This window comes from Colobus angolensis, unplaced genomic scaffold (genome assembly GCF_000951035.1).
Source record: "Colobus angolensis palliatus isolate OR3802 unplaced genomic scaffold, Cang.pa_1.0 Scaffold257, whole genome shotgun sequence".
Classification (NCBI taxonomy): Eukaryota; Metazoa; Chordata; class Mammalia; order Primates; family Cercopithecidae; genus Colobus; species Colobus angolensis.
The window spans coordinates 251775-271809 of NW_012115788.1; the positions used below are offsets into that span (position 1 = coordinate 251775).

General features: G+C 37.1%; 1 protein-coding gene across 1 annotated transcript in view; it reads right to left on the minus strand.

The window, feature by feature from the left end:
• The window catches only part of VPS13A (vacuolar protein sorting 13 homolog A (S. cerevisiae)), a 220188-nt gene that overhangs the window by 162245 nt on the left and 37908 nt on the right, over positions 1 to 20035 (minus strand). Inside the window, exons 18-21 of the mRNA XM_011947040.1 lie at positions 13118 to 13307; positions 12923 to 13037; positions 3588 to 3724; positions 362 to 494 (exon numbers count right to left, since the gene is read on the minus strand). Of these exons, the coding sequence (XP_011802430.1) occupies positions 362 to 494; positions 3588 to 3724; positions 12923 to 13037; positions 13118 to 13307 (575 nt within the window). The remainder of the gene's footprint in view (positions 1 to 361; positions 495 to 3587; positions 3725 to 12922; positions 13038 to 13117; positions 13308 to 20035) is intronic.

Here is a 20035-nt window from a genome sequence, read left to right on the forward strand (position 1 = left end):
AGGCTGAAAAACACTGATATAGATCAGGATTTCTCGACCTCAGCACTACTGGTATTTGTCATGAGGGACTGGCTTGTACATCGCAGGATGCTTGGTGGTATCCCTCACCTTCACCCACTAGACGCTAGGAGTGCCACACACGCTCTACCTGTGGCAACCAAAGATGTCTCCAGATATCAACAAATGTCTCTTGGGGGGCAAGACTGCTCCTGCTAAGAACAGCTAACCAATATTTACTATCATTTCTAATTCAAAAATATAGAAGTTCTAACACATTTAGGAGGAAGGTCTTCGAAGTACCTAAAAACCTAATTAATCACTTCAACAAAATCAATCAACAAATAATGCATTTTATACTCACCAACTCTACTGTAAAGCAGCTGTATGCTTGTAAGTTGAATATCAAAGGAGTCATAAGCTATATCCATTATCTCTTTAAGATTGGCCTCACCTTGTTTCACATCTGGTAATTCAGAACGACTTTTACTTGTCACCTTCAAGTTAATTTTAATAGTTTAGACTATGCAAAATACTTCAAAATGTAAGTACAAAGTTTTAATTTTTAGACCTATAATATAAAATGTTAATATGAGAGGATAAATTCACAAGTAAGCATACATAATAAGGCTATTAGAAAGGTCCTCATCCATGAGATATATAATGAGAGAGAGAAAGTAAATTTTTACATATTAGGATATATTTTCCATTTACTTACATTAAAAGAAAGAAACCAAGATGGTCCTGAAGAATAATACATGTACAAATTTTTTAAATGTGATAAGAGGCCTTCTCATTAAGAGCAAGATCAAGAGACAAATTTAGCTTATAAAATGTTTCTACAGCATGATGACAAATACTGATATAGCTTTACAATAAGAAGTAAAAGAGTCCAGAATTAAATAGGATAGCTGAATTTTAGTCCCAACTCTGCCATTTATGCAACTCCAGGCAAGTTATATTTGCATCTCTCCTTTCTTGGCATACTGTGCACATTAATTTTCTCACTTAAACATCCTGGAGATGACTCCACAATAGTACATAAAGCTCTTACTCATAAAAATACATGTGTGGGCCGGGCGCGGTGGCTCAAGCCTGTAATCCCAGCACTTTGGGAGGCCGAGACGGGCGGATCACGAGGTCAGGAGATGGAGACTATCCTGGCTAACACGGTGAAACCCCGTCTCTACTAAAAAATACAAAAAAACTAGCCGGGCAAGGTGGCGGGCGCCTGTAGTCCAAGCTACTCGGGAGGCTGAGGCAGGAGAATGGCGTGAACCCGGGGGGCGGAGCTTGCAGTGAGCTGAGATCCGGCCACTGCACTCCAGCCTGGGCGACAGAGCAAGACTCCGTCTCAAAAAAAAAAAAAAAAAAAAAAATACATGTGTGTACACATACATTTTTAAACTTTTTTTCCCTCTATATAGCTCATGTGAAGTAAACCCTCAAGAAAAGATTATCTCTGTTTGAAAAGTAATCAATTTTAGGTAACAGGTTAAGCAAATTGCCTAAAATCACAAAATTAGATATCCTTACTCCTAACCTTATCTCTGTTTGAAAAGTAATCAATTTTAGGTAACAGGTTAAGCAAATTGCCTAAAATCACAAAATTAGATATCCTTACTCCTAACCTTATGCTCTACTATACCACACTGCCCTTGAAACAACTGAAAATTCAAATATGAATAACAAGCTGTATAAATTTTATTATAAATATACACCCAGTAGGTGTTTACACAATTAACAAATGCAGAATTTTAAAATATAGCATAAGGGAAGATGTCAGTACCAAGGACAGGCATGTATTTTTGTTAGATGGCCAGAAACAGCATTCTAATATTATCCACCTCTCTTGGTTCTTTAAATTGTGATAGATATTCCTCTATATTTAATGATTTACAGCAATGCTGTCCAATAGAACTTCTACAATAATGGAAATGTTCTATATCAATGCTTTCAAATACAGGCTGGGCACAGTGGCTCACGCCTGTAATCCCAACACTTTGGGAGATCAATGCCAGTGGATAACTTGAGGTCAGGGGCTCAAGACCAGCCTGACCAACATGGTGAAACCCCATCTCTACTAAAAATACAAAAACTGGCTGGGCATGGTGGTGCACACCTGAAATCCCAGCTACTTGGGAGGCTGAGACAGAAGAATCACTTGAACTCGGGAGGCAGAGGTTTCAGTGAGCTGAAATCACGCCACTGCACTCCAGCTTGGACAACAGAGTGAGACTATGTCTCAAAAACAAAAACAAAAAATACAGTAGCCACTAGCCACTTCTGACTATTAAACTCTTAAATGTGGCTCATATGACTAAGAAACTGAACTAATTTTATTTAATTCTAATTAATTTAAATAACCACATGTGGCTGGCCAGTGGGTACTATAGTGAAGAGTACAGATCTAGAATACCACAATAAAATGTATTCTCTACTGAAAATTTGGAAAGAAAACAGCATATAATTAGGAAAAAAGGGCCAGGCGCGGTGGCTCATGCCTGTAATCCCAGCACTTTGGGAGGCCAAGGTGGGCAGATCACGAGGTCAGGAAATCAAGACCATCCTGGCTAACACGGTGAAACCCTGTCTCTACTAAAAAATACAAAAAAATTAGCCAGGCATGGTGGAGGGGGCCTGTAGTCCCAGCTACTCCAGAGGCTGGGGCAGGAGAATGGCATGAACCCGGGAGGCGGAGCTTGCAGTGAGCTGAGATCGCGCCACTGCACTCCAGCCTGGGCCACAGAGCCAGACTGCGTCTCAAAAAGAAAAAAGAAAAAAGAAAAAAAGGGAGATGACTTAGGTAAACAGAGGAAGACCATTTCTCAATTTAGAATTATTTAATACAAATATTAAAATGTCTATAAAATTTTACATACAAAAAATTTCAGAAAGATGAAGATGTATTTGATTGCTTCCAGAATTCACTCTCATTCTATATACTTTAAGTAATCAAGTAATAGATCTAAATTGAGAAAGAAATAAGCTTCTCAAGCATGACTCTCAAATACTATAAATATAAATCTTAGATTTGGGCCAGGTGTGGGGGCTCACGCCAGTAATCCCAGCACTTAGGGAGGCCAGTGCAAGTGGATCACTTTAGTACAGGAGTTCGAGACCAGTCTGGGCAATATAGTGAAATTCTGTCTCTACTAAAAATACAAAAATTAGGCGGGTGTGGTGGCGGGCACATGTAGTCCCTATAGATACCCAGGAGGCTGAGGCCTGAGAATCACCTGAACCTAGGAGGCAGAGGTTACAGTAAGCCAAGGTCACAGTACTGTATTCCAGCCTGGGTGACAGAGTGAGACTGTGTCTCAAATCAATCAATCAATCAGTCAATCAATCTTAGATTCTAACCTGACCCTGCAGAGTTTAATTGGTCATTTTGTTTTCATAAGTGTAGGAAAACTACCTAATTGAGACTTCACTTTATTTATCAGAAAGGAAGATGTTTCAAATCTTACTTATCTACCACAAATATAGGAAAAAAACCAACAAATCAAACTGTCTAAAAAACAAAATACATTGTAAACAAAGAAACACCCTAAATGCTATATCATAAATCAAATATTCTTATTATATACCTTAAGATGACCAAGGTCCAAAAGAAGCAGATTTGATGTAGGACTAAAAATTCCATCTTGTGGGACAATAATATATGAAGCCTTCAAATTAATTCTGAGATCAAGAACTTTCTGTGTTTCAATAATATACAGTAGACCTGGAAAAAATGTAAATATTTTCTAGGAATACTTTTCACAAATTACTCGAGAAATACAGAATCACTAAATATATGAACTGATAAAACAATCTTAATGTAAAATTAGTATTAATTTTAAAATGACCTCAGCAAAATACTTCCAATATAAAATTTAAAATATCTGCCAATGCATGCACTCCTATGTAAATATAGCTGAGTACAAAATTGGAGTGATTCCTCAAAAAAAAATTTTTAACCTATAAACTCAATTTGGGTAAAATTGGGAAGAAAGATATAGACCAAAAAAAAAAAAAAAAGTTTCAGTGGCATAAAACATTTATTCACAACAACTCTTAGAATCTACATAGATACTTCTCAAACCATAAACTTCATAGAGCTACACTTACCATACTGAACAATAATACTTGATCTTACTATTATTCTGAGAATATAAAAAATCCTGGATTATCAAATCATCTTCAATAAAATCATATGTAAACCAGAAAAGGCAACAAACCAGAGTTTCCCATTCCCTAGGTCCTTCATTCACTTAGAGTTTTTTAGTTTAATAAATTTAATTCATTCACTTGCATGTGATTAGTATACCAAAGTCATCTATTTTATGTCCCTAAGTCCAGCATCAGCTTTTAAATCTAAACAAATTATTTTCTATGAGATGAGAACCCTTTCTTAAAGAAAAAATTATATGAGCAGCCATAAAATCAATTTGAGTAAATAAAAGATATTTGACTTACAAAGTTTAAAAAGATCTGACACTCAAAAAGGCACATTTTTCCACACACACACACACAAAACATAGGCAAGTCGGTACCTTTTAATATAATCTTTAAAGTTAAGAATTTGTCATTAAAGAATACATGTTCAAATTAAAGAATATGTCAACAATTTTAATGTACTTAAAATTACAAATAAATATACATACACAATTATAAAGCTTAAAAGCAGACACTGAACAAGTGTCAAGTGCCAACACATAATCAGCTTGATATACAAGCCAACAGAAAGAAAATGAATAAATTAAAAGAAATTAAAATATCTTCTGTTTTAAATATCTATTTAAATTAAAATAGAGAATAAATAATCTAAGTCTGTGCTACAGTTTGGTATTTCACCCCTCCAAAACTCATGCTGACACCTGATTTTTAATGTTGAAGGTGGGACCCTAACAAGAGCTGTCTGAGTCATGGGGTAGAGTCCTCACAAGCGGCTTGGTGTTGTCCTCATGGTAATGAGTGAGTTCTTGCTCTGTGAGTTAGAGCTTGTTGTTTAAAAGAGCCTGGCACCTCCTTCCTTTCCCTTGCCATGTGATCTCTGCACATGTGGGCTCCCCAACCCTTTCTGCCATGAGCGGAAGCATTCTGAAACCCTCACCAAAAGGAGATGCTGGAGTCATGCTTCTTGTACAGCCTGTAGAACCATGAAACAAATAAACCTCTTCACAAATTACGCTGCCTCCAGTATTCTTTGTAAAAATAACACTAATAAATTATATCTGGGATGGCTCTTCCTTGAAATATGAGAAACTGTTATCAAAACTGTCATCTTTAAGGGATTCCAGTGGCCTTGCCCAGGCAGCCCAAGCAAGACTCTAGTAGAGAGAGGAAGAAAAAACCTTGGCATTTCCCATAGCCTATAAGAAGCAAATTCAAGTGAAATCTCTTAAAATGAGGATGGGAGGTGAGGTGAGATAGAGGTTTGAAAACAGACTGACAGATCATCAAAAATTCTGAAGATCATCCAATTAGCCTGAAACTTAAGAACAGAATTGACTCAAATAGTTATTCTTTTGCCCCAAATGATTTGGATTCAAACACAGATGGTATGATTTTACTAAAGTAATAAGAATCATCCAGAAGGGTCAATCTGACATTCAAGATTCTCCAGAGTCTGTCTGTTAAGCATTTCTCTATCTTCATTTCCATCTCTAGTCTAAGGATTCCTCGTGTATTCTGGCCTCTACAAATCAAAGTTCTGGTACTCCTTGGAAGTTCTACCATAAGCCTTAGTTTCAACAAAGCCTTTCTTGATGCCAGGACACGACAATTTCTCTAAATTATTTTTAATGGAAGAGAGTGGAGAGTATTTTATTTTGAGCTTAAGTGTATTGGGTCTCTCCCCTATTTTCCATTGCACTTACAACAAAATCCTAACTGCTTAATATGATTTTCATGTTTGCATAATCAAGAGTATGCATCTTTAACATCCCTCCGCTTTCCCCTCACTCATTACATTAGAACCAATTCAGCTTTCTACAACTTCCAAATTCACCCAACTGTTTGCTAAGTTAAGCTCTTCACAGTTGACCATCACCTTGAAGGCTCTTTCTTATACCCTTTAGCAGTGTGGATCCTACAAATATATCTGGTCTTAATGTTGAATTTTCAGAGATCTTCTCTGACACTACCACCAAAACTAAATTGGGGCATCTATCATTCTCATTTCCTTAACAGCATTTGGGCTGATTATAGAATTGTTTCCTCACTTAGCCCCAAATTCACCCACTTGTCTGCTCTGTGAAAGTAGATCTGAGTTGCTTAAATGATTTTTCTTTGCCAACTAGCACTGAAATAGATAACGAACACAGGAGAGACACTGCAGGAGAAAAGAGTTTGCTTCCTGGTTCCAGTACACTCATTTAGCAATATCCTGCAATACTGTGCCTTTCTCCAACACAACGCATGCCGTGCACAAGGGCCGACAGCACTCAAAAGCCAGTATTCTGCCCCTAGAAGCCTCCTCAAGTGGTTTCACAGCAGAACGACGGCAGTGAGACATTGCCCCATGAATATTTTTCCCTTTTCACCTCAGAGGATGGATTTTCAGAAAGTTTTAGAGAGCAGATTACCAGAAAGACACCAGCATGGCTTTTCTGCCATTCAATGACTCACAGAGGTTCCTTCTCCAACAAGATGTGGATTTCAATTCTCAGGGAAGAGAGAGACCTCTTTCTGGGGAACACTGTCTCAATTCTATATTCCTTATAACTACTCTTCTTAAATACATGTATTTTTGGAGACAGCATCTCACTCTGTCACTTAGGCTGCAATGTAGGAGTTGCTATCATAGCTCACTGCAGTCCTGACCTCCTGGGCTCAAGCAATCCTCCAGTCTCTGGCCTGCCAAGTAGCTGGGACAATAGGTACACGCCACCAAACCTGACAAATTTTGTAATTTTTTGTAGAGACAGGGTCTTACTATGTTTTCCGGGCTGGTCTCCAACTCCTGACCTCAAGTGTTCCACCCGGCTCGGACACCAAAAGCTCTGGGATTACAAGTATGAGCCACAGCACTTGGCCCCTTGCTATATTCTTTAAATTTACTCTTTGGAGTAACAAAACAATCCCTCATTACAGTTAATAATTCATTACATTAAATATACCTATCAAAATTACTGTGTGGTTTTACTCTCCTGATTGGACCCGTACAGCATTAATCAAAATTTTCTAGTAGATTGCTCTTAGTTTTATATTTGTCCTATCCATAAAAGTTTAACATCCATCAATAGGCAAGAACTACATCCATTCTGGTCATTGCTATGTTCCCTAAAACCTAGCACAGTGTCTGACATATAGATTAGACTCTTGATATATATTTACATGAGTAAATAAATAACTGAAAGAAAATGAATTGCTATGATCCTATCAGAGAACCTTGTACTCTGAAAGAAGAGTTTTAGCAAATGATCACATCCGTTTTCCTGCCAGAGACAAAGGATAACTAGTTGAGCAGGTTTTGTAAGCTCGTGCCATACTTGACAACAAAAAGACCTGAAAGACCTTGAGTTCCTAGAAAGGAAGGGAAAAATAACAAGCTGAGCATCCCTAATCTGAAAATCCAAAATCAAAATGCTTCAGGATCTAAAACTTTTTCAGCACCACAATAACATGATGCTCAAAGATCATATTCACAGAAAATGCTTCTCAGAACACTCTGAATTTCATATTTCCCAATTAAGGATGTTCAACAAATAAGTAAAATGCAAATATTCCAACATCCAAAGAAATCTGAAATATTTCTGATCCCAAACATTTCTGCTAAGGGATACTCAACCTATAATACAAGAAAGAAACCAGGATATTAATAGAGGAGAATGTAACAAAATAAAAGGAAGAAAGGAGGAAAATGAGGGAAGGAAAGAACCTAAGTAACCCGAGTCATTATAACATATATGAGTCTCTTCACAAATAGGTAAATTTTAACTTTCTAGAAAAAAATCCAAAATACATTAAATTTTAAAAATTAAGCACAAAAACCTATCATAGAAGCTTTCCATTTTTTTCATAGAATTAGCATTTTTACACTATTGGTGTAGCAAAGAAAACAAAGTTGGAAGAACAGACTTCAAATTTTAGAGGTTACTATGTACAGAAGGTAAAATACTGAAGACTTCCGCTTTCTAAAACATATTTCTGTAACATGTGAACTTTACATTGTGGAGATTCACTGTTTGGTAATTTTTTTAAGTAATAAAGTTTAGGAAAACAAATCTTAAGAGATAAAAATATCTCGAAATCTGGATGTCTGTAGTGTGTTTCCAATATGATTAATTTGTATTTAACTATGAGTTTCTATCAATCAAGAACAACTGACTAGAAGTAGCCTGATCTTATGCTTTGGTTTCTACTCAGTATATAATATACCAGTATACAGAATGTTAACTAGAAATGGAATTCCCAGATTTTAACAAAGAATACAGGAATAAATGCAAACCCTACAGTTTCTAGAGGTAAAGTATTCACGTACGATCTAATTTAAAACCATTCGGATATACAAATAGTAGAGAAAAATGAGCAAAAGCCAGAGAAGAAAGACACATATATTTTGAAGAATATAACACACACTTTTCCGTGAAAAAAAAGAAAAATAAATAATGAATCAAGATGCATATTACAATATAGCCTAACAAAAGACAACTACTTAGACATTTCCTGAAGGTCTTATCAAAATGTGAAGTGATTTCTTTTTTTTTTTTTGAGACGGAGTCTTGCTCTGTCGTCCAGGCTGGAGTGCAGTGGCCGGATCTCAGCTCACTGCAAGCTCCGCCTCCCGGGTTTACGCCATTCTCCTGCCTCAGCCTCCCGAGTAGCTGGGACTACAGGCGCCGCCAACTCGCCCGGCTAGTTTTTTTGTATTTTTTGGTAGAGACGGGGTTTCACCGTGTTAGCCAGGATGGTCTCGATCTCCTGACCTCGTGATCCGCCCGTCTCGGCCTCCCAAAGTGCTGGGATTACAGGCTTGAGCCACCGCGCCCGGCCGTGAAGTGATTTCTTGACTCACTTATCTAAATTATTTTATCTTAGGAGAGAGAACAAAGGAAAATGACAGATAGTACATCTCATATCTACCAACAAGGATAAAGTGAATATAATAAAAATGGCAAGAGAAAAACTATAATTTCATGCCAGATTTCATAGCCACCAAAATGGGACAAATTCTGAGTTCAATTAGAAGTGTACTCCAGACTTAACAAAACCAGAATTTTAAAACTTTGACAATGAAACTGGATCTTACTCCAATGAGAATTTCAGCCTCTCAGAACAGAGGAAACAGAAGACAAAGATGAAGAGTCTAGCAAGAGTTCTCCTCACAAATCTGAAACATTAAAGGACACTCGTACTGAAAGAAAGAATAATCCTGAAGTTAAACCTTCCTCTCCCTAAAACACACTCACAGGGGGATGCAAACAAAGGCCCTGAGAAAAATTAGAAGAAAAAGGTAATACCTCTGTGAATTGTAACTATGATATATTCCTCAAGGAGGTATGTAGCCCAACAATTCTTTGGCAGTCCAGAATATCTTAAGCAATGAATTTAGTTACGCCACCAACATACCCAAGGTACCTAGGAGAAGAAATATAAATCTTCCCTGAATGAAGGCTCAGTTATCTCAGGCTTCAGAGAATTCTCCCAAATAATATTCTAAGGAAAATGAGCAGATTACAATGAAAAATTACCAAGCATAAAAAGACACACATTACCATCAGTAAGAATCAAAAGAAACAAAAAACAGAAGATAGGAAAAAGAGAACCATAAAAGCCTTCACATAATGGACTATCTGAAGACAGAGAATTAACTGGTGAGACAGAATATAAAATACTGTACTTATGATCTCTAAAAAAAAAAAAAAAAAAAGACGACAAGTGTAAAGATATCCATGGGAAATACAAAACCAAAAAAGAATGACAACACAGATTTTAAATTTAACCAAACAGAATTCCTAAAGGGAAAAATATAATCACTGAAATTAAACTTAATGAAGAGATTTGATACCACATTGGACATGGCTAAAGAAGGACTCAGTAAACTAGAAGATAAATTAGAAGAAATGACCCAGCATGTAACACAGAGAAGAACAGATGGAAAGAAAGCAGGATACAGAAGTTAAGGAGAATGGAAGATGGAGTAAGAAAGGCTAAAATTCATTTAGCCAGAATTCCAGAAGAGAATATATGTAAAGAGTTAGTGGCTAAGAATTTTCCAGATAGATTTTCTGGAAATCATTAAAATTCATTAAAAATCCCAGTACTCAGATTCATGAAATCCAATGAATCCCAAAAAGGATATATAAAGCAAATCTATAGCTGGATACACCAAATTGCAACAACAGAATACAAAAGATAAAAAGTTCTTCAATGTAAAAGGGTAGATAATGTACAAAAAAACAGCAGACACACTGACACTTGAATTCTCAACATCAGTAACGAAAACCTAAAGACAGAATGGCCTCTTCAATGTGCTAAGGAGAAAATGAACATCAACCTTTAATTCTATATGCAGTAGTATCATGCCAAACTAATATGCAATGGGGCATGGTGGCTCATGCCTGTAATCCCAGCACTTTGGGAGGCTGAGGGAGATGGATCACCTGAGGACAGGAGGTCCAGACCAGCCTGGCCAACATGGTGAAACCCCATCTCTAGCAAAAATACAAAAATTAACTGGGCGTGGAGGCATACCCCTGTAATCCCAGCTACTCAGAAGGCTGAGGCAAAAGAAGTGCTTGAACCCAGGAAGCAGAGGTTGCAGCGAGCTGAGATTATGTCACCGCACCCCAGACTGGCCGACAGAGCAAGACTCTGTATCAAAAAAAAAAAAAAAAAAGCACAGATTTGCCACCAGCAGATTCTTACAAGATAAAATATTTACAAGGGAAGTTTACAAATGAACTTCCAGGCCAGGTACGGTGCCTCACTCCTGTAATCCCAGCACTTTGGGAGGTCGAGGCAGATGGATCACCTGAGGTCAGGAGTTTGAGAGCAGCCGGGCCAACATGGTGAAATCCCATTTCTATTAAAATTTTTTTTAAAAAAATAGCCAGACATTGTGGTGGGTGACTGTAATTCCAGCTAGTCAGGAGGCTGAGGCAGGAGAATCGCTTGAACCCAGGAGACGGTGGTTAGAAAAAAAAAAAAGATGAACTTCCAACAGAAAGAAAATAAAATCAGATAAAAAGTGTAGGTGTAAGAGAAATGAAGAGCAAAGAAGGTAGTAAATGCATAAGTAATTCTAAACTACCATGAACTATACACATATAGTCCAATAAAGTTTTTTTAAGTAAAAAAATTAGTATATGGGGATGGTATATAAAGTTGAACAGTACTAAAGTCCATATAATGACTAGGAGAATATAAAATTTTTCATTAAATTTATATTTTTATAAAAATGTATACTGTAACTTCTAAAATAAAAAGAGATAGAGAATATTTAACTTCCCGATAGAATGTAGGGAAGGGGGAAGAAAGGCATCCTAGAATTTATCCAAAGGAAGGCAAGAAAAATAAAACAAGGAAAACCAAATTCAAAAGCACAAAATAGGATGTTAGACATAAGCCTAAATACATTAATTAAATGCAAACAGTAGATATAAATAAAAAATAAGGATCATAAATCTAGACTGGAAAAAATCCTATTACCTGTTGTTGATATGACACATGTGAAAACACATAGGGAAAAAGTAAAAATATAAGAAAAAACATATACCAGGTAAATTCTAACGAAAAGAAACTTTGTACTTCATACTGATATCAGATCAAAAATAAAGTAAAAAAGTGCAAAGGGAAAAAAATTAAAGCATTAAAAATATAGGAGGTCAACTTTACACAGATAAAATATTTGGTTTATAGGAGGAAAAATAGTTTACTGCTGCATGTACTTAATGACAGCCTTAAAATTTATTTTTTTAAATTTTTATTATTATGATTTCGTGTGTGTGTGGCAGAGTGTCGCTCTGTCGCCCAGGCTGGTGAAACCCGGTCTCTATTAAAACCCCATCTCTATTATGGTTTTGCTATGTTGGCCAGGCTGGTCTCAAACTCTGACCTCAGGTGATCCAACCGCCTCGGCTTCCCAAAGTGCTGGGATAACAGGCGTGAGCTACCATGCCCAGCCAAATTTATTTTTTTTAACAAACTGACAGATCTATTAGAAATAGAAAAATCTACAATTGATAACGAGGCATTTTTCATGTATTTCTCTTAATAACTGTTAGAACAAGGTGACAAAAGGAGAAAAAAAATCCAGTAAGGATACAAAAATTTTGAAGTACATGATTAACAATCCATACCTAACGAATAGGTACAGATATGAAAAGACAGGCTTTTCAGCATATGAGGAACATTTTTTTTTTTAGCATCATATATTGAGTTAGAAAACCAGTCCCAACCAATTACAAAGCATTAAAATCATACAGATAATCTCTATGGTCAACTATTTAATTAAAAAGTTCAATCTGTAACCTTAAATTTTCCTACAAAGAAATCTCCAAAACCAAGTGGTTTTACTGTTAAGCTCTGCCAAATATTTAAGGAAGAAATAATACCTGACCTTATTCAAACTTTCCTAGAGAATAAAAAAGGACAGAACTTTTTTCCCTGAGGCTGATATATCAAAATCTGGAACGCATTCTAAGAAAGGAAAACGAGAGGCCAGTTTTTGTCATAAATAGTGGTCCAAGTATCCTAAGCAAAATTCTGCAACTAACTTAAATGTGGTTACTAGGTATCAACTTTCTGAGTGTAAAAAATGATTATGGTTTTATCTGCCTTTAAACATAAAAGTACTAAATTAGTTTCCGTTAACTAAAACCAGTCTAGAAATATCATAAATTGAAAATAAACTTTACTAAAAATATTCTACCATAAATAAAAGTTTAATATAGGATACAGTATTTAATTCATCAACATTAATACTGGCATTTACCTGTTGCTGTCTTATTGCGAAATTCTTCCAGTTTTGTCAAAGTTGCTGAAGTGAGCTGTGCTAGATGTACCTCTTTTGGAGGTCTGAAGAATTCCACTATACTATTCACTGTCCTCTGTTAAAATAAACATCATTATCACAAACTCAAAGCAAACTAAATTATATTAAAACTTAATAATTTAAAAAAACGCTTACTGCATCATATATGATTTCTAAAGGTTCAGCTTCTATGATACACCTCTGAGCAACAGTTTCATCTAATGGATTTATCTCAAATGTAATTTGGAAGAGTGACATTGCATCATCCAATGAAGACAGGAGGCGGGGTTTTTCTGAATTATCTGGTAAGCCAGTAATATGAAATGAATCTATTTTAGTTTCAAATCTGCATTTAAAAAAAAAAAAGAACAAAAGTTAGTAATCAGTAAAACTGTAAAGGATTTTTACAATTGAAAATGATTCAAAATATTAATGAAGACAACTTCACTTTGCATTTCTGACTCCAGTCCATTCCCATCAAAGAAGATATACAACGGTTCCTCTAAATTGACATAGATTAATTCACAAAGAATCCTATTTGTATTGATTTTTATGTAAAAAACTTATAATAAGCTAAAATTAAAATGACAGTAAATCTACAATGTTTAATGTAAAACTGAAAAGTTTTGCACATGTAACACAACTCCACACACATGTTTTATTCTAAAAATAAAAATAAACATTTAAAGGCCAGACATGTGGCTCACAGCCGTAATCCCAGCGTTTTGGGAGGTTGAAACAGGCGGATAACTTGAGGTCAAGAGTTCGAGACCAAACTGGCCAACATGGTGAAACCCCGTCTCTACTAAAAATACAAAAGTTAGCCAGGCATGGGGGCGTTCGCCTGTAGTCCCAGCTACTCAGGAGGCTGAGGCAGGAAAATCGCTTGAACCAGGGAGGTGGAGGTTGCAGTGAGCCGAGGTCATGCCACTGCCCTCCGGCCTGGGCAACAGAGTAAGACTCTGTCTCAAAAAAATAAAACAATAAAACAAACATTTAAAAACCAAGGATGAGGCAGGACTTCAAGAATGACTATGTGAGGAGCTCAGCAACTCTTCTCCCCAGCAAACCAAACAGGGAAAGAACAAGTAAAAATTACAAAATCTCTGGAAATCGATCTAAGGGCATACAGCAAACAGAAAAACTTTTATCCAAGAAAATCTAGGCTGGGCACGGTGGCTCACGCCTGTAATCTCAGCACTTTGGGAGGCCGAGGCAACGGGATCACGAGGTCAAGAGATCGAGACCATCCCGGCCAACATGGTGTAACTCCGTCTCTACTAAAAATACAAAAATTAGCTGGGAGTGGTGGTACATGCCTGTAATCCCCGCTACTCGGGAACCTGAGGCAGGAGAATCTCTTGAACTCAGGAGGCGGAGTGAGCTGAGACTGTGCCACTGCACTCCAGCCTGGTGACAGAGTACACTCCATCTCAAAACAAACAAACAAATAAAAATCTGCCGAAACTTGATAAGAACAGGGAGAGCTTGTGGCATCTGAGCTATGATCATCTTCCACCTCTAATCCCCACACCATGTTACAGAAAATCTACATTAATATGGGTGCAGCTAAGAAGATATCGTCACATGGCATTCTCCTCTTTATGTCTGTCTTCAAATTGTCTTCTCTAGTCTGTCTTATTTTCTGAGTCTGTGTCCAAATTTCTCTTTCCTTTGAAGAGCACACATCACTTAGTTAGAGCCAGCACTAATACAGCATGAACTAATTTTAACTTGATTACATCTGCAAAGACTATTTCCAAATAAGGCTGTATTTGCAGGTACCAGGAATTAGAAATTGACATATTGACATAATGTTTTGGATGACACAATTCTACCCACTACAGTAGGTAGACAAATGGAAAACTACATCTTCAACAATCAACAACAACAAACCAAGGAGGGGAGGAAATCTAATTTCCACAGTTACCACATTATACCACTCAAAACATCAAGTTTTAAACAGAAAATATACAAAGCATACACAGAAAAGAGAAGACTAGACATTATGTTCACTAAGCCAACATGTTAAATAAGCTGTCTTACACTAAAAAACTAAAGAAAAACAGGAAAACAACATTTGAGCACAGAATATAAATCAACAGAAATTATTACAAAGAACCAAATAGAAATTTTGAAGGTGGAAAGTACAACAGTCAATATGAAAAATTCACTACAGATGTTCCTTGATTTATAATGGGGTAATGTCCCAATATAATCATTGTAAGCTGAATATGTCATAAGTTTAAAATGCATTTGACACACCTAGCCTACCCTACCTTAAATGTACTCAAAATAGTTATATTAGCCTACAGTTGGGAAAAATCATCTAACACAAGGCCTATTTTACAATAAAATGTTAAATAGCTTATGTAATTTATTCAGTACTGTATTGAAAAGTGAAAAACAAAGGTTGTATGGATACTCAAAGTAAGATGTCTACTAAATATGGATCACTTCTACACCATTCTAAAATCAAAAAATCATAAGCTAAACAATCATGATTTGGGAATTATCTGCAGAGAGGTTTAATAGAGGATGTAAGCAGCCCAAAGAAAGAACCATCAAACTTGAATATAGGACAACTGAAATGATTGAGTCTGAGGAGCATAAAGAATAATGAAGAACAACGAACAGTGCCTAAAGTGGGAGACCATCAAGTGGAACAACATATACACTACGGGACTCTCCGAAGGACATGAGAAAAAGAAAAGACATTAAAAATACTGCGAGAAGTAATGGCCAGAAACTTCTCAAATTTGATAAAGAACACAAATTTATAAATCCAAGAAGCTCAAAGACCTCCAATTAGGATAAACTCAGAGAATCACACAGAGACATATTATAACCCAACTGTCAAAAGCCAAAAAAGGAAAACCTTGAAAGCAGTAAGAAAGAAGCAACTCATCACATATATGAGATACTTAATAGATTAACAGCTAATTTCTCCTCAGAAACTATGCAGTCCAAAAGGCAGCAAGATCATGTACTTAAACTGCTAAATGAAAAAAAAAAGTCAACCAAGAAATCTATATATCACAAAACTATCTTTCTAAAATGAAGGAAAAATGAACACATTTCCAGATGAACAAAAACTGAGTCTGTCATTAGTAGACCTGCCCTACGAGAAAGGCTAAAGGGAGTCCTAAAGGCTGCAATGAGAGAATATTCGATAGTAATTTGAAGCCATACAAATAAATAAAAAACTCTTGTAATGGTAACTACATAAGCAAAGAAAAAAGCCAGTAATTGCATTTTTGGTTTTTAACTCTTCTTTTTAATTCCTCTATGATTTAAAGACAAACACATAAAAATAAATATAAACCTAGGCTAATGAATACACATATGTAAAACAGTAATTTGTGAAAATGGTAACATAAAGATGAAGAATGGAGCTGCATAAGAGTAGAGTTTTTATACACTATTAAAGTTAAGTTAGTGTCAATTCAAATTTGACTGTCTTAAATTCGGAACGTTAATTGTAATCCCTACAGTAGCCCTGAACAAAATGACTAAAATATATTTGGAAAAAGAAATGAGGAAGAAATAGAAATATATACTCAAAAAAATTAACAAGCACTAAGAAGACAGTATTGAGGAACTGAAGGGACAGAAGGTATAAGACATACAATAAACAAGTAGCAAAATGGCAGAACTTCTTGCCTACCAGTAAACATGTTAAATGTAAATGAAATTAAACTAATCAAAGGAATGACAGAGACTGGCAGAATGGATGAAAAAAACATGATACAACAATACAGATGCTCCTCAACTTATGACTAATTATTTCCCAATAAACTCATCAAAAATATTCCAAGTCAAAAATGTATTTAATATACCTAGCCTAAGTCAGGGACCATAGGCATACTGCCTAAAAGAGACACATTTTACATCCAAAGACACATACGGGTTGAAAGTGAAAGGATGAAAAAAGATATTGCATGTAACTCGTAACCAAAAGAGAGCTGGGTGGTTATACTAATATATAAAATAATCTTTAGCCAGGTATGGTGGCTCACACCCTTAATCCCAGCTACTCAGGAGGCTGTGGTGGGAAGACCACTTGAGCCCGGGAGTTCAAGGCTGCAGTAAGACTATGATTACACCACTGCACTCAAGCCTGGGTGGCAAAGCAAGACCCTGTATCTAAATTAATTAATTAACTTAAATATCTTTCAATAGAAAACTGTGACAAGAAAAAAAAGGTCATTATATTTTGATTAAGAGGCTCAATTCATCAAAGATACAATAATTACAAACATGTATACACCAAAGTCCCCAAAATATATGAATCACATCTTGACAGAATTACAGGGAGAAATAGCTCACAATAACACTTAGAAATTTCAAACTCCCACTTCCATTAAATGAGGAACATTTAGGCAGAGGAACAATCAAGTAATAGAGAACCCGAACAACATTATAAACCAACCACATGTAACAGACAAATATGGACTACTCTACCCAACAACAGCAAGATACATTCTTCTCAAGTGCAAGCACATGGAACATTCTCCAGGACAGACCAAACATTAGGTCACAAAACAAATCACAGTAAGTTTAATAAGAAAATACACCAAGCATCTTCTCCAACCATAATGGAATCAAATTAGAACTCAACAGAGAAAAACTGAAACATTCACAATTATGTGGAAATTAAACACTCTTAAAGAAGGAACAAGTTAAAAAAAAACACACACACAAGAGAAATCAGAAAATATGTTGAAATGGATGCAAATCAAACACAATATTACAAAACATACAAGATGTATCCAAAGCAGTTTTTATAGGGAAATTTTTGTCTGCAAAAGCCTACATTAAAAAAGACTATCAAACCAATAACCTCACTTTACACTTTGAAGAACTACAAAGAGCAGGGGGATGTGCCCAAGATGGCCGAATAGGAACAGCTCCAGCCTCCAGCTCCCAGTGTGAGCAACCCAAAAGACGGGTGATTTTTGCATTTTCAACCGAGGTACTGGGTTCATCTCACTGGCGGGTGTTGTGTGAGACAGTTGGCGCTGGTCCAAGGGTGCAGTCCAACCAGTGAGAGCTGAAGCGGGGGGCAGGCACCGCGCAAGGGGGAAGGGAACTGGAAATCCCTTTTCCTAGCCAAAGGAAATTGAGAGACACAACACCTGGAAAATCCCACCCTAATACCACGCTTTACCAAGGGTCTTAGCAAACGGCACACCAGGAGATTATATCCCACACCTGGCCCAGAGGGTCCCACGCCCACGGAGCCAACCTCATTGCCAGAACAGCAGTCTGAGATCTAACTGCAAGGTGGCAGCGAGGCTGCAGGAGGGGCGCCCACCATTGCTGAGGCTTAAGTAGGTAAACAAAGCCCCTGGGAAGCTCGAATTGGGTTGAGCCCACCATACCTCAAGGAGGCTGGCCTGCCTCTATAGACTCCTCCTCTGGGTACAGGTCATAGCTAAACAAAAAACAGTAGAAACCTTGGCAGAGGTAAATGCCCCTGTCTGACAGCTTTGAAGACAGCAGTGGATCTCCCAGCACAGAGGTTGAGATACGAGAATGGACAGACTGCCTACTCAAGTGGGTCCCTGACCCCTGAGTAGCCTAACTGGGAGACAACCCCCACTAGGTGCAGACCGACACCTCACACCTCATATGGGGGGTACACCCCTGAGATGAAGCTTCCAGAGCAAGAATCAGACAGCAACACTCGCTGTTCAGCAATATTCTATCTTCTGCAGCCTCTGCTGCTGATACCCAGGCAAACAGGGCCTGGAGTAGACCTCAAGCAAACTCCAACAGACCTGCAGCTGAGAGTCCTGATTGTTAAAAAGAAAACTAACAAACAGAAAGGACACCCGCACCAAAACCCCATCAGTACGTCAACATCATCAAAGACCAAAGGCAGATAAAACCACAAAGATGGGGAAAAAGCAGTGCAGAAAAGCTGGAAATTCAAAAAATCAGAGCGCATCTCCCCCTCCAAAGGAACGCAGCTCATCGCCAGCAACAGAATAAAGCTGGACAGGGAATGACTTTGACAGGTTGAGAGAAAAAGGCTTCAGTCCATCAAACTTTTCAGAGCTAAAGAAGGAACTATGTAACCAGCACAAAGAAACTAAAAACCATGAAAAAGATTTGACAAATGGCTAACTAGAATAAACAATGTAGAAAAGTCCTTAAAAAAACTGATAGAGATGAAAACCGTAACAAGAGAACTACGTGACAAATGCACAAGCTTCAGTAACCGACTCGATCATCTGGAAGAAAGAGTATCAGTGATTGAAGATCAAATGAATGAAATGAAGCGAGAAGTGTAAAGAAAAAAAGAGTAAAAAGAAATGAACAAAGCTTCCAAGAAATATGGGATTATGTGAAAAGACCAAATCTATGTCTGATTGGTGTGCCTGAAAGTGACGGGGAAAATGGAACCAAGTTGGAAAACACTCTGCAGGATATCATCCAGGAGAACTTCCCCAACCTGGCAAGGCAGGCCAACATTCAAATTCAGGAAATACAGAGAACGACACAAAGATACTCCTCGAGAAGAGCAACTCTAGACACATAATTGTCAGATTCACCAAAGTTGAAATGAAGGAAAAATGTTAACGGCAGCCAGAGAGAAAGGTCGGCTTACATACAAAGGGAAGCCCATCAGATTAATAGCAGATCTATCGGTAGAAACTCTCTAAGCCAGAAGAGAGTGGGAGCCAATATTCAACATTCTTAAAGAATTTTCAACCCAGAATTTCACATCCAGCCAAACTAACTTTCATAAGTGAAGGAGAAAGAAAATCCTATATGGACAAGCAAATGCTTTGAGATTTTGACACCACCAGGCCTGCCCTACAAGAGATCCTGAAGGAAGCACTAAACATGGAAAGGAACAACAGGTACCAGCCATTGCAAGAATATGTCAAAATGTAAAGTCCATCGATGCTAGGAAGAAACTGAATCAGCTAGCGAGCAAAATAACCAGCTAACATCATAATGACAGGATCAAGTTCACACATAACAATATTAACCTTAAATGTAAATGGACTAAATGGTCCAATTAAAAGACACAGACTGGCAAATTGGATAAAGAGTCAAGAC